The following is a 12,994-nucleotide window of genomic DNA, read 5'->3' as shown; positions in this document are numbered from 1 at the left end:
ATGACGTTTCCATTGGCTGTCCGAGGAGTCACTAGCTCGATTCCGTGCAGAAAAAAGAATTAACTGATCTATTGATTCCGTGCAGAAAACGTACATTAAATGAACGAAAACTCCACAAATATGTACGACCCAGCTCATTCGCTCCACCAATTCAATGCAGATTACAAACCTGTTCTACTCATCTGCAGCCTTATCCGTACAGAAAAAAAGGCGTTGTGTGAAAACAATGCAAACGACAACAAAGAAAATGCTCACGTGCGTGTTGGCGTGTGACGCTTGGGGGTGTGTGTGTTGGTGTGTGACGCTTGGGGGTGTGTGTGTTGGCGTGTGACGCTTGGGGGTGTGTGTGTAGGCGTGTGACGCTTATGTTTGGGTGTGTTGGCGTATGATGCTCATGGGTGCGTGTTGGCGTGTGACGTTTGTGGGTGTGTGTGTTGGTGTGTTTTCTTGAGTGAAATCCCGTTAGACAAAAGCCAGATTTACCATGTACGCGAGTCGCAACGAATATGACCGGGGAGTCAACACCTTCAGTCCTGAAGGTCGCCTGTTTCAAGTGGAGTACGCAATAGAGGCGGTTAAGGTAGGGTGCATCTCTATGCGGCATAAGCGGTAGCGTATATGGCGGATGTGACACTTTTCAGCTGGGATCTACGGCTGTCGGCATGAAGTGTTCCGAGGGGGTCGTTCTGGTGACCGAAAGACGCCTTCCATCCGCGTTAATCGAGGCAAACAAGGGCGACTTCAGGAAGATTCTGGAGATAGACGCGCATGTAGGATGTGCCAGCTCTGGTATAATAGCGGACGCCAGGACGATGATAGACCACGCTCGAGTGGAGTGCCAGAACCACTGGTTTAACTTCAACGAGAAGATGCCGATCGAGTCCGTCGTCGACTCCATATCCGACCTGGCTCTGGATTTCAGTGGCGTAGGACGGGCTTCTCGGAAGAAACGTATGAGTAGGCCTTTTGGGGCCGCTTTGCTCGTCGCGGGAGTAGACGCGTCCGGACCACACCTCTGGTCTACGGATCCAAGCGGCACAAACACCAGCTTCAAGGCATCATCTGTGGGATCTGCCCACGAGGGGGCGGAGAGCCTGCTCCTCGAGAAATACGAAGACACCCTTACGTTCGAGCAGACAGAGGCTCTGGCTCTGGAGGTTCTCAGGCAGGGCATGGAGGAGAAGATGACTCCGAGCAACGTAGAGGTCGCCTGCGTTCGTGTTGGCGGCTCCTTCCACCTGTATTCCCAGGATGAAATCCGGGCGATTATCGAACGTTTGCCCGAGCCTCTTGTGTGATTTTAAATCGTAACAAATATGTATTCGAAATCACCAGATCGCGAAAAGTCTTTTTGTTTCCAGAGCATTGCCACATAACTAGAACTTCCGTCGTCTGCGTTTTCCCTCGGACAGGCCCAGTTGCTGCTTCAATGTCGCCATGAACCGCTGTCTCGGTTTGCACTGGAGGTCAGGGAGTCTGGACTTGAACATGTCCAGAAGTTGCTCGTAGAAGATTTGGGAAGCATCGGAAAAATCGGATTGCTCATTATTTTTCCGGAATTTATTTATTTTTCCAAGGATGATGGGACTGTTGAGAAGCTCAGTGGTCAGTGAATCTTCAGGAATATCCTTCCTGAAGTTAGCTGCCATGGCTTGGAGAGAAGGACGCGGTGCAGAACGTATTGGGCTTGTCCAGTCCAACACTTTCACCAGACAGCGAAGGTTGGGGTCTCGGAACAGCCCACACCAGTTGACAAACGGAAAGCGTGTGGAGGCCTTGTGATGCACATTGGCCAGAGCGTCGAGCGTCGCGAGGCCACAGGACGGTTCACCGGCGGTTTCGGCCTCTTTCTCGCACCTGTTGAGCAGTTTCTGGCTCCTTTTGCCAAGTGCCTGTGTGAGGAGCAGCTCCATGACCAGGCTGGCGCTGATGTGCACCCCCACCACGTGAAAGATACTGTCCACGCCTTTCTTGGCAGCGTTGAGCTTGGCAACGTTGAGCTCCAGTACGGCTTGAAGCGTCTCCACGACAGAGGACTTCACTACAGCCAACCAGTGGGTCAGATCTTCAGCGTTCAACTGGCTTAGGCCGTCCACCCCCACACTCCGCAGAGTACCCTCGGCGTTCTTAGAGATCAGTTCAATGAGTCGGTGCCGAGGCTGTTCATCCTTCGACATCTCGTAGCCCTTCTTTGCATTGACGTTTCGGAGGGCAGTGTCCAGGCTGGCACGAAGAAGGGTGTAGCTGCTGCTGTAGAAAGCTAGACAGTGGTCCACTGACTGCTTTGCCGGGAGCTGGAGTCCGGAGGTGCTGTTGATGAGAGTTTTGATGACGCTGAAGGTCATGAGGTGCTCTTCAACGAAATTCTGAGATGGTTTTCGGTTGGCCGTCGCCAGAAGGGACTTAGGCATCGGTGCGATGCCACCACCAGGTAGCGTGGCCGCGTAGTCGTCGTCCATCAGAGTGGCCAACATGCCGAGCCCGCCCAACTCCACATCAGAGTCGCCGGAGTCTGAGGAGTCGTCCAATTTCTGGCGCTTCGCTGAAGGTGGCGAAATGTCTTCCGAATCGGAGACCTGCTCCTCGGAGTCAGTCTCGGCGTCTTCGATCTCCTCAGCCTCCTCCGCAGGAGTAGAGGCGTTCCCCACAGTCGCCCCAACGAGTTGGGTAACCACTTCCTCGCTGACTGCCAAGCCAACCAAACCCAACATGCCCGTGAAGAGCTCCTTGCAACGACTTAGTGCGAACCGGGATGCAGGACTCAAGGCGACATGCCTTAACGACCACGTCTCTCGGATCATTTCTGGTAAAACAGCGGTGAGGTTTTCGAAGAACTGCTGAACTTCGACAGCTGCTGCCGCATCTTCAGGGTTTCGGACCAGCTTTTCCAGCGGTTTGCGCAGCCCCTGACATCCACCGACGAACTCGCCCAAGGTGCCAATCACCGCGTCACCCCACCCACTTAGAAGAGCTCTACCTTCAGCCCAAGAGACTTCTTGAATGCTTTGCTTGTCCTGGCGGAAAGCCCGATGCATATCAGGGTCCACCATATCCTCAACGTCCTCGATGTCTTCGGCCCCACCAGAGGCGATTACGAACTCAGAAAAGACGCATGTCATCGATAACACGCCCATCAACCGCATGCCCAAGTGCACCAGAGTGCAGGTGGACTCGAAACCTTCGGGAAGCTTTCGTAGGACGGCGAGCAACGAGGAGGGGTCGGGGAAATCCACTTTAGAGACATCCAGCAACGGATGCGACGCAAGGTAACTGAAAATAAATGACAATATCAAAAACAAAATAAAATGAAAGCATAAAATCAAGTAGAAGCATAACCTACTGCTGGCGAAGTTCCTGAGAGTCATGAATCCAGTCGACGACCGTCCCACACTGAGTAGTTATCCTGCGGTCCTTGGAGACGTCGCAGAGCTTCATGCTGAGTCCGTGGAATCGGCGAAGCATGCTACAAATCACGAGCCACTGGGCTTTGGCGTCGTGCTTCTTGAGAACAGCGGACGTCACAGGCACAAGATCGGATGCCCGGAGCTTACACGTGAGCGGCGGAAGGATTCTAGAGAACAGCTTTTGCTTCTCGGACGTCCCCTGAGCTCGACTCATGAAGGAATTCAGGAGGCTCAAGGTGGCTTTGACTCCCAGCACCAACGGGGGTTGGAATGCGTCACGAACCAGGTCATCCGCGGTTACGTCTTGGTTGAGCGCAAGCGATATGGCACCTGCATACTTGGAAGCCATATCGGTCAGCGTTAGCGATATGACCTGACCAGCCTGTAGTTTGCAGACCACTGGGGAGTAGTGCAGGAGTGAGCATCCCCGAACGCCATTTAGGACGGAGGTCAATACCGCAAGGAAAACCTGAGCACAGTGTCGGAAGTAGCCCGTGTTCTGTGCGTTGTGGTGACTCAGCACTGATCGGAAGTCGGGCAATGCGTCAATAGCTTTGACGACCAACACTCCTCGATCCTCCGATGCGACACCGGGACAAATTTTTATCCCAACCAGCAGTTTGCACAGAAGCAATGTGCCTCTGACGTGTTTATGGCGATCATCCGGTTTCAGGTCCTCGAAGAGCTCGTTGATGACGCTGGCGACTTGGGATACCAAACTCTCCCGAGCGGACTGCTCCGCGTCAGACAACGATAGAACCACGAAGGTCTCTAGAAGAGGAGGGGCGTCGGGAAGCTCCGCGATCACCTCCAGAGCTTTGATGATGGATCTGTTCTCACCGCCTTCATCCCAGTCACGTTGAAGCAACGTCTTCCACTGCGGCGACTTCATCAGTTTACCACCAGCGGTGACGTTGCCAGAGATACGTGATCGGGCGGCCAACGTCAACAGGGCCACGAAGTTCAAGGAGTTTACCAACGTAATCTTCTGAGACTCAACCTGCTTACCGCTCTTACCCAAGGTTGCCATGGCCTGGTTTGAAAAACAACCGCCGAGAAGCTTATCAAGGCTGGACTTGAATACGGCTTCTGGTCTCGTGGTCTGCCCCAAGGCGAAGTCCACGAGCAGAGGGACTAAGGCTTGGGCGATTGCTGGCTGAACTGATGGTTCCTTGACAAAGAGGGCATAAATCTCGTTCAGGAAGTCGTCAACCACCAACTCCACCTTCTTTGAGCGTATCACTCCTGAATGCTCCAGCGGAGGAAGCAAGTAGACAAGCGCATGCGCAACCTCCGTACGGTCAAAGAGCGTAGACTTCGCTCCCATAAAGACTCGCAGCTGCTCCAGATATTTCATTGCCGGGTAATGTCGAGACAGCATGTCAGATGTCAGGATGAGGGATAGTAGCGGAGGGTAGTGCTCGCGAGATGCCCCTTCGGAGGTGAAGCAGCCTCTAATTGCCCGGTTGACGACGAACTCCAGATCAGGGTGCTCGGGAATGGCGGCCTTGCCGTTCTTGGGGTTGATGCTGACATCAAGTTTGGCCGGTAGGGTTTCCGAAACCTCTTGTAGAATGGCCACCACATGAGCCGTCGAGGAGGTTTGGACCGAAACAACTGGTGCAATTATTAGTATTTTATGAATGGTATTAAATAAAAACAAGTAAAATTAATTACGAACGTCCACTTACTTCCGCTCTCGATCTTCCAGAATAACGAGGGAATCTCTGCTCCGCTGTCAGTGAGACCGTAAAGTTCTTGAGGCGTCTTTATTCTGGGCTCGGACGAAACTGGAAAGGATAAGGCACCATACGCAAAGCAGGGGAAAGGGAAGGGTCCACGTCCCACACTCCCAAACACTCAGACAACAACTCCTACCTGGTCTGCTCGCGGTCCTATTCACTTTCTGGGACTTCACCATCCCACAAAAATACCTATTTTGCACTGTGTCCATTGGTAATCATCGGAACCGCTTGATCGGAATATCAACAGCAAGGGATTGTGTTCATTTGTTGTGTCATTGGGTTTCCCTATGGGGCAGATATCACCAGAGCTCTAGTACCCGCTACCAACTGCAGAGATATGTAGTCTGTACACGTACAAACACACACAAGCCGACGACGCAGAACAGATTATTAGTAAATTTCGGCATGCTTTCTTTGAGTCTGGCACCAGTGTACAACCACAACCTGGGCACAGTGCAACGAATCATGAATGCAGCCATGCCTGTCAGCTACTCCGAGACTATGATCAAGCTGATTTTTGATCCGCCGATATCGAAGGTGTTCAGTCGCATTGGTAAGGGATTGGCAAACTCTTTTGTCTGTTTATCATTTTTTTAGTTAAAAAATGTTTTTTCAGCATACCACAAGGACATTCCCATCGGAGTTCTGTGTGCATTCCCCCAAAATACCGCAGGCCCCCTCTACCGCCAAGACAAGCCCAACAAGAAAAAGCTGGTGCAATGTGAGGTCTACGTGGCGGGAGTTGCGGTGCTTCCTCGGTTTCAGGGCCATGGCGTCGGAACTCGGTTAATGGAATGGCTCGAAGGCATGGTGGCCAAGGTCAATGCGCTCGACGCAAGTACCACTGGGACGCACCACGACGCGAAAGGACCCAGGAGTGAGTGTGAACTGTGTTGTAGACACAGTTGCGGAGTCCGACGATGCAGCAGCCAGTGTCGGGGTTATGGGATGCCCCATTCGAATTACAAACATCCTTTTTCATGTTTGGGTGAAGAATGAAGAGGCCATTCGATTCTATACGGAGATGAACTATGTCGACACCAAGGTTATCAAGCACTACTATGAGCGGATTGAAGAGCCTCACGCAGTTTGTATGGAGAAGCGACTTGAATGATAGAGCAGTGCTACTCATTGGGAAGTGCTGGCGGGTCCGACATGCACAAAAAAGTAGGCGACTCCAGTTACAGCCAAAGTGAGCAGCGCGAGTCCCACGACCAACCAGACGTCTTCTCGCAGTCGACGGCTAATAACGCTTACGAGGGAGGAGGCCGACGCCACAGATGATCGAATGTCGAGCGCCTTTTTTTGTGCACCTTTCAAAACGGTGTTCTGGTTGACCAGATTGGCAACGGAGGCCTGACCTTGCTGTAGTAGGTAACTCACCGACTGCATGGTCTCCTGGAGACGGGCCCGCTCCTGCAGGGAGGCACCGACGGCGTCCTTCATTCGTTCCTGCTGCTCGTGGGTGCCCAGCAGCTGTCGTCGTCTGGTATCCGACTCCCGCGCGACCACCAAACCCAACTGTCGCTCTACGGCCGAGCGGAAATGGTAGTCGTCATTGGAAAACTGGCGGATTCGGTGCTCCCATAGCGGTACCTGCCGCTGGTTCAAGGTTCCCTTGACGCGGTCGAACTCGTTGGCAAGCTGTCGGGCATGCTGGGTAAACAGGTTTGCACTCATCAGAAGCCGCTGTTGCTCTGATGGAGTTAGGTTCTGATCTTCACTTGTCACCACCCTTGCTTTCTCGTTCAGCACTGACAGCAACTTCTCCACTTCCATTTGGCTGCGTTGGGTCTGAACATAGAGCGTGTTGAGCATATAATCTCGAGATTTGATTCTTTGGTCTGAGCGGAAGTCTCCAACGAAGTCAAATGTATCAACAACTCACACACTTGTTCAACATGCCTTCGGAACGGACCACAGCGCCCATCGCTCCTAGGAAGGGTGCCAGGCGACAGAAAACAGTGGTACAGTCTCCCTGACCCCAGAAGTCCAAGCAGTGCTGCAGGCTGGCCAGGTAACCAGGCAACTCCAAGTAGTTGCCAACGAAGAGGACGCGCTTTAGACCCAGCAGCTGGCAGTTGAAATGAGCAATCTGCGCAGTGTTGTAGGACATGAGGGTTAACACGGAGCGCGCGTAGTCTTCCTCGCATGGTGCCCGTTCTCCGCGTCCCGGCTGCAGTTTACCAAAGGAGCTGGCGATGGTCCCCCCTGATAGACCGGCGTGGGAATAGTCGCCGCCATAGATGTCCCGTACCAACATGTCTACACTGGCGTTGTCACCTTTCTGAGCGAGAACGAATAAATCGAACACGGAGCGGCCAGCGGAAGGACAGAGCATGGACCCCAGTCCCTGAACCGTGCCGCCACCTATGATTGAGCCTCCCACACGCCGGTAATCCTCGGCAGAGTCGACTTTGTGAAACGACACTCCCATTTTAATATTGACCAGAAGGAAGGGGTAGAGCCTGCGTGAGCGTCAACCACGAAACTCACTCATCCAGTTGCGCCGGTTGCGGTTTGAAGTTCTCTTCTGAAGGAGGCGCGCATCCAACTCGATTCATGGGTCTGGAGGTACACTCGTAGTTGAAAAATGCTTTCCCATCCAGTTGCAAAAAGTTAAGCGCTGCAAGAAGACACCTGATCTCCTGACAAAACACGACCTGAAAGGGTCCTACATCGTCGATCATACTTGAGGGGCTCATGCAAGGCTCACTTTGCAAACGTCTGTGCGGCGTCTCCTCTGGTCGTGCCGGCATGAGAAGCGTCTCAAGCATGCTCCTCAAGTTGCACCTGTGGCTGCCAGTCAGGGCCAACCGCACTGTTTGGCCTTGAGGAATCAGGTCGACGAACCGCCCCAACGCCAGTGGAACGTCTTGCATGTTCAGGATGAAAAGGTAGAAAAGCTGTCCACTTGCCACTCGTCGGTAGTGCTCTCCCCATAGTGTCACCTGAGACAGGAACCGCAGTACAAGAGCCTCGTCTCTGTATTGAGGGCATAGATCACCCTCGACCAGGGCGTCGAGTGCCTGTTTCCACTGTGGGGGCGGGAGCTCCTCTTTTAGACATACCGCAGCTCTGACAACGTTGGAGGTGACGTCCAGTCCGACGGAATTTCCCATAGAAAAGCAGAATATCACGTGTTCAACTTGTGTTCAGGCGTTTAGAGAGAAAGTTCACGAAGGGTGCCACTAAAATTATCAGGGACGACAAACGAATCACTTTCGGATGTGGGAAGCCGGGTACACTCCCCGAGGCGTAGCTGAACCGAACCGCGAAAGGTACCTACTGGTGATGGTTCCCTTAAGCTGCTTGATGACCCTCCCATACTGGGCAACGACTTCGGCATTGGGATGAGGTTTACAGCGAGGCGCTTCAGATATCGGCTCCAGTGGTGAGGCAAATGGACCTCTAGGCGGCGCCTCCACACGATGTCTACGGCGAGTCACTTCGGGTATCTGCTCCAGAAGTCGAGGCTGGACTCCTTCTGCACTATCCGTACTATCGTAGTGCGTGATGTTCGCAGCGGGGTTATTGTCGGAAACGATTTCTTCTATCTCAGGCGCTGATCCATCATTCTCCTCGAACTCTATTAATGTGACCACCTCTGGGGCGGGTTGGACGCGAGCGGCAGCGAAAGTGGTAGGCAATTCAGCCACAGGTGAGTGTGGCGGGGCGGAGGGAGGGGCGGAGGGATGCGAATCAGCCACAAGCGGAAGTGACGGGGCAGAGGGCGTAGGCATCACGATTTGATTCGGCTGCAAATATGTATCAGTTGAAGATGGAACCGGCAGCGGAGAGCCATACGATACCGCAGGCATCGCAAAGGTTTCACCGCCCATGTCGAAAGCCCTCCTAGTTCCCCTGTTCCGTGTGCCAGCCTTCATTCGGAGCCTGCCAAGAAGCAGGTCATCGTCGTCACGCCGGCTTCTACGCATGTGGCGAGTTGAGAACGCCATCTCACTGTCGGGAGTTGAAGGCGCCCACACACGGCGGCGGCGCATGGCCAATTTCTGCCTGCGGGGCTTCCTGTGACGGGTAAGCTTTGTGGTCTCGGATATCTTTTCGGAGCTCTCGTTTGACGGCTTCTTGGTGTCCTTTGTGGTTCTTTTCTTGGTGTTAGTTCTTTTCTTGGTGTTATTCTGTAGTGGGGCGGTTAAGTTTAAGGGAGAATCGGAAATTACACGCTTCGCCCACAGAGTGATCACTGGTACGGGTTCCACAACCATCAGTGGTGGCGCCGCTTGCACCACCATCGGAGGTGAAACAGCAGCCATCGGAAGTGGAACAGCAGCCGTCTGAGGTGGTGGAATGGTCACAGTCGCCATGGGCAATCCGCCAACTTCATCTGCGTGCCACGTTACAGTTTTAGCGTGGCCGGCCACGCAGATGCCAGTGCTCAGCAGTAAGGAGGTGGCAACTTGTGAAGTTTGGGAGTCGACACAAGTCAGCATTGTAACGAAAATGATGAGTTTGGTGGTGAGTCAGTACTGTAGGCAAGGTACTGGTGACCTGTTGGCGGCTGGGTGAATTGGTGCTTTCATTTCCTTGCGATCGGTAAACAGAAAAATTGATGAAATACTATTTTTTTCGAAATAATCCTAAGATTATATTTCGTTTTGGTAAATATTGATTTAATCTCCGGCGTAGTGCATTTCGTGGAAGGTGTCAATGCGCCTCCCTCATGTACAATCTCCACGAGCTCCCAGACGACTTCGCAAGGGGGACAACGCTCGATTCGGTAAATTCCGAGACGGTGTGGAGGTGAAGGGAGGTCGTAATGTGCGGTGGAAGGGGCTGTCTAGTAACACTCGGTCCAGTCACGGAGAGGAGATACCTCAGGTCTCGCAGTCGGCTTTGAGGACGGATCCAGATACCACTCAGATGTCATCCTTGCTGGTTCCAGGGTTACCATTCGCTGCTGGCTGGATCCCTCCAGAGGAAAGAGTTGCCAAGGATTCCCGCAGGTGCCTCAGCCAGAAGCTGGGCACGATGGAGTCGTCTCCACCTGCAAAGACCACGTGGTTAGCTGACACCCCTTCGACGCTTCTCAAATGGACGCACAAGGCATCCAAGAGACTGCGAGGTGCGAGGGCTACAGGAGATCGTTGGCTCCCAACGTTGAGGCCCCACCGAGCTTCGCCTCCGGTGAGCAAACTTTTTTGGCTGCTGAATATTTTCGCATCTTCACTTTATATTGTAGAATCGTGCTCCTGGTTCCCGATCCAGTTCGTTCACCAACGAGAGACTCGGTAGAGTGCGCAGAAGCCAAGGTGGTCCCGGCTTGATCTCTGTGCTTTTCGGACGCGCCTCTGCGCGTCGTCAGCCTCATGAACCGCAGTCTGCGAAGCCCAGAGACTGTTCCGTGGCACGCCCAGCCTCACCAACCCTGGCTGACCTGTCTTTTGGATCTCCTGCATGCACCCTTCGAGCATCGTCAGGTCCGGCTGGCGTCGCTCGGTCTCAGGCGTCGAGCCTTCAACCTCAGGCATCGAGGGCCCCCAGTGCGTCGTCAGCTCGGCCTCGGGCGTCAAGCCGTCAACCTCACGTGTGCAGGCCCCAGAGCGCGTCCCCCCTTGCTCTTCTCCTACCCGACGTCCCTTCCTTCTTAAACTCTTCCAGTCATTGTCTGGAAAGACGCAGACCCAGGAGCGTTCCCTGTACCCCCTCTCCGAGGGAGGATTCTGAGGAGGAGAGACGGCGACGCTGCCGGTCTGAGAATGATGAAGTTCTCAAGAAGCTCAATCTGACCATGATGCACTCATTGCATGCGACTGGAGACCAGGTGCCTGGAAGAGACGCATCGAGCGATAGATGGCCCTCTGTGCCGGTACGAATGTGCCCGCTCCAACTTTTCATTCTTTACAGCGAGTTTTACGGAAATCCGAAAGGCGTTCGTCTCCGTCTGCCGACAAAGCCTTTGGGTCCAATGGGGATGAGATTGCTAGGTACCTCCACTCATTGTTTAGTTTTGTTTACCGTTTTATTTTTTTTGTTGTAGTCACCACTCGTTTTACAGAGAGGAACTTGATTCGCCCAAGTCACCCACGGTAGTTGCATCTTTCAGTCGTCAACTGGTGATGTTCGCAGATCACTCCACCAAACTTCGGAAACTGACTTCACTGCTCAAGACTAGGGCCATGAAGATCCGGCCTACTCTCAAGGTAAGGAATCCTAATTTTGCGCAACTGCACTCCCGTTCAATTATTCGCGCGTGACTTTCGTTGCAGACGCAAGAATCTTCTTCGCCTTGCATGGATGGGGTGGTGTTCCCCTATTCGAAAAGAAGTCGGAAAGAAATGTGTGGCTACTTGCTTCGCATGTACGGAGACGTGCCCGGCGCTGGTAGGTCTTTCTATTTGCATTACACTGTTTTTAATTTTTGTGTTTAGGCCTGGAGACGCGCAGAATCAACAAGGAAGGTCTAGACATGATTATGAGATTATGCTCTGGTCGAAGCAGATGTGTGGTGACGGATGCTATAAGTGGGATAATAAGTTTCAAGTGGGTCCTTTGGTGTTGTGACATCAGACGACTCGGTTGTGGGAATTCTGGAACAGTCTACAGAGTCCTACTTAAGGGTGGCAAGGTACAGGTGAGCAGCAATTTATTTCCCTTAATTAATCTCTACTCCTTTGGATTTCTTTCCAATGATTTCTTCAATATTTTTCGGCAGATATGGAAGTTGCAGGCCTCTAAATTCGATTTTTCCCTGCGGGAGCTGCATGCTCACCACATGCTGACTAGATGTGTCAGCGTTTATCCCCGAACCTTCCCCGCAATCAGCACCGGGCTTACCATTCCCTTCCACACTGTGCTGCTTACAGGTTCCGACCGGCATGGGTAGGCTTAGACGTCACTTCTACACCCCCCGCTGATGTTATCATTTTAATTTTCGACAGCCGGGACGCGGGGACGCCGTTGGCCTCCTGCCTGCAAAGCACCTACACTGCCGCAGTCAACCTTACCTTTGCCGTTAACAAGCTTCACACATTTATGTAAGACCTTTTTTTTTGTATGAGTACTTTTTATTGAGTTGAGTGTGTTATTGTTTCTGATGATATCTTTCAATGGATCTCATTCCAGAGAGACAAACAAGTTGCACGACACCTTCGGATTGATGTTGGCTTCTGCCATTCTGCCTCAGCTGATGATGGCGCATGCGCAAGGTATGCCAACCATTTTAAAGTAGACCTACATCTTTGCAGGTATCATTCATTGCGACATCAGAATGGACAACATCCTTGTACAGGCATTGGGGCAGCGACTTCGATTTTCTCTTTGTGATTGGGGGAGGTCCATTGATTGCCACGCACCCATGATGGATTATAGTGTCCGCGGTTTTGTCGGTTCTGAGTTCCACCACGAAGAGTCGCAACCTCTGCAGATGAGGGAAGAGAAGCCGTGGAGCTTCGATGTGGATATTTTCGGGTTCGCCAATGTCCTGCATACAGCATTGACGCACAGGTGGGTGACGGAAACGACACAGACTCAGACCCATCATGTTAATCAAGTCCACTGTAGCAGGCCGTCGCTACCACGTGAGCCCTCTAAGGTGGGATCTTGTAGTATTTCCGTCTTCACTTGTGCCAGGTTTCGGCGGAACTTCCGCTTGAAATGGGATGAGTTTATCAACGAAGCGATTAATTTCCGACACCTAGCCTCCAAGTACATATGCGTAAGCCGTTACTACCATACCCACCGATAATAATTTTTCAGGACAACGAAACGCCTCTGGAAACGAACCGTCTGGCCTCACTTCGGCATCTCCACGCACTAGAACAAAGGCTTATACAGTTAGACACTGATCACCGAGAGTTGCACCCTCGATCCTCAGCAGATCTG

General features: G+C 52.7%; 8 protein-coding genes across 13 annotated transcripts; 4 read left to right on the top strand and 4 right to left on the bottom strand.

Moving 5' to 3' along the window:
• Window positions 1-484: 484 nt before the first annotated feature.
• Window positions 485-1,298, top strand: KVP18_000199 (uncharacterized protein; the record flags this gene model as incomplete). Of its 2 annotated transcripts, XM_067951632.1 has the most annotated exons (2): window positions 485-580; window positions 642-1,298. In XM_067951632.1, the coding sequence occupies 2 exons, from the start codon at window positions 485-487 to the stop codon at window positions 1,296-1,298; spliced, it is 753 nt and encodes a 250-aa protein (XP_067812906.1). The 2 variants fall into 2 exon arrangements, with proteins under 2 accessions (XP_067812906.1, XP_067812905.1); XM_067951631.1 differs by lacking the exon at window positions 485-580 and having other exon boundaries at window positions 663-1,298.
• A 78-nt stretch (window positions 1,299-1,376) lies between these two features.
• On the bottom strand, window positions 1,377-5,325 carry KVP18_000197 (uncharacterized protein; the record flags this gene model as incomplete). Of its 2 annotated transcripts, XM_067951621.1 has the most annotated exons (5): window positions 1,377-3,270; window positions 3,341-5,021; window positions 5,096-5,194; window positions 5,218-5,278; window positions 5,308-5,325. In XM_067951621.1, 5 exons carry the CDS (start codon window positions 5,323-5,325, stop codon window positions 1,377-1,379), a joined length of 3,753 nt encoding a protein of 1,250 aa, XP_067812903.1. The 2 variants fall into 2 exon arrangements, with proteins under 2 accessions (XP_067812903.1, XP_067812902.1); XM_067951620.1 differs by lacking the exons at window positions 5,096-5,194; window positions 5,218-5,278; window positions 5,308-5,325 and having other exon boundaries at window positions 3,341-4,785.
• Window positions 5,326-5,554: 229 nt separating this feature from the next.
• Window positions 5,555-6,263, top strand: KVP18_000190 (uncharacterized protein; the record flags this gene model as incomplete). Of its 2 annotated transcripts, XM_067951599.1 has the most annotated exons (3): window positions 5,555-5,702; window positions 5,766-6,026; window positions 6,055-6,263. In XM_067951599.1, the coding sequence occupies 3 exons, from the start codon at window positions 5,555-5,557 to the stop codon at window positions 6,261-6,263; spliced, it is 618 nt and encodes a 205-aa protein (XP_067812893.1). The 2 variants fall into 2 exon arrangements, with proteins under 2 accessions (XP_067812893.1, XP_067812892.1); XM_067951598.1 differs by lacking the exon at window positions 5,555-5,702 and having other exon boundaries at window positions 5,973-6,263.
• Window positions 6,264-6,277: 14 nt separating this feature from the next.
• KVP18_000194 (uncharacterized protein) lies at window positions 6,278-6,967 on the bottom strand (the record flags this gene model as incomplete). The annotated part of the gene is made up of 1 exon (XM_067951605.1): window positions 6,278-6,967. The coding sequence occupies one exon, from the start codon at window positions 6,965-6,967 to the stop codon at window positions 6,278-6,280; it is 690 nt and encodes a 229-aa protein (XP_067812899.1).
• A 58-nt stretch (window positions 6,968-7,025) lies between these two features.
• On the bottom strand, window positions 7,026-8,271 carry KVP18_000189 (uncharacterized protein; the record flags this gene model as incomplete). Of its 3 annotated transcripts, XM_067951585.1 has the most annotated exons (2): window positions 7,026-7,617; window positions 7,646-8,271. In XM_067951585.1, 2 exons carry the CDS (start codon window positions 8,269-8,271, stop codon window positions 7,026-7,028), a joined length of 1,218 nt encoding a protein of 405 aa, XP_067812891.1. The 3 variants fall into 3 exon arrangements, with proteins under 3 accessions (XP_067812891.1, XP_067812890.1, XP_067812889.1); XM_067951584.1 differs by lacking the exon at window positions 7,646-8,271 and having other exon boundaries at window positions 7,026-7,586; XM_067951583.1 differs by lacking the exon at window positions 7,026-7,617 and having other exon boundaries at window positions 7,642-8,271.
• A 96-nt stretch (window positions 8,272-8,367) lies between these two features.
• Window positions 8,368-9,603, bottom strand: KVP18_000198 (uncharacterized protein; the record flags this gene model as incomplete). Its single annotated transcript, XM_067951622.1, has 1 exon — window positions 8,368-9,603. The coding sequence occupies one exon, from the start codon at window positions 9,601-9,603 to the stop codon at window positions 8,368-8,370; it is 1,236 nt and encodes a 411-aa protein (XP_067812904.1).
• Window positions 9,604-9,820: 217 nt separating this feature from the next.
• Window positions 9,821-10,405, top strand: KVP18_000183 (uncharacterized protein; the record flags this gene model as incomplete). The annotated part of the gene is made up of 1 exon (XM_067951528.1): window positions 9,821-10,405. The coding sequence occupies one exon, from the start codon at window positions 9,821-9,823 to the stop codon at window positions 10,403-10,405; it is 585 nt and encodes a 194-aa protein (XP_067812881.1).
• A 998-nt stretch (window positions 10,406-11,403) lies between these two features.
• Window positions 11,404-11,996, top strand: KVP18_000186 (uncharacterized protein; the record flags this gene model as incomplete). Its single annotated transcript, XM_067951549.1, has 3 exons — window positions 11,404-11,494; window positions 11,542-11,744; window positions 11,826-11,996. The coding sequence occupies 3 exons, from the start codon at window positions 11,404-11,406 to the stop codon at window positions 11,994-11,996; spliced, it is 465 nt and encodes a 154-aa protein (XP_067812885.1).
• Between the last annotated feature and the right edge of the window lie 998 nt (window positions 11,997-12,994).

Source organism: the organism of the source record quoted next (genome assembly GCF_019968955.1).
Source record: "MAG: Porospora cf. gigantea A chromosome Unknown PgA_NODE_137_length_34480_cov_327.164, whole genome shotgun sequence".
NCBI classification, from domain to species: Eukaryota; Apicomplexa; class Conoidasida; order Eugregarinorida; family Porosporidae; genus Porospora; species Porospora cf. gigantea A.
This window is presented reverse-complemented; position numbering and strand designations above follow the sequence as displayed.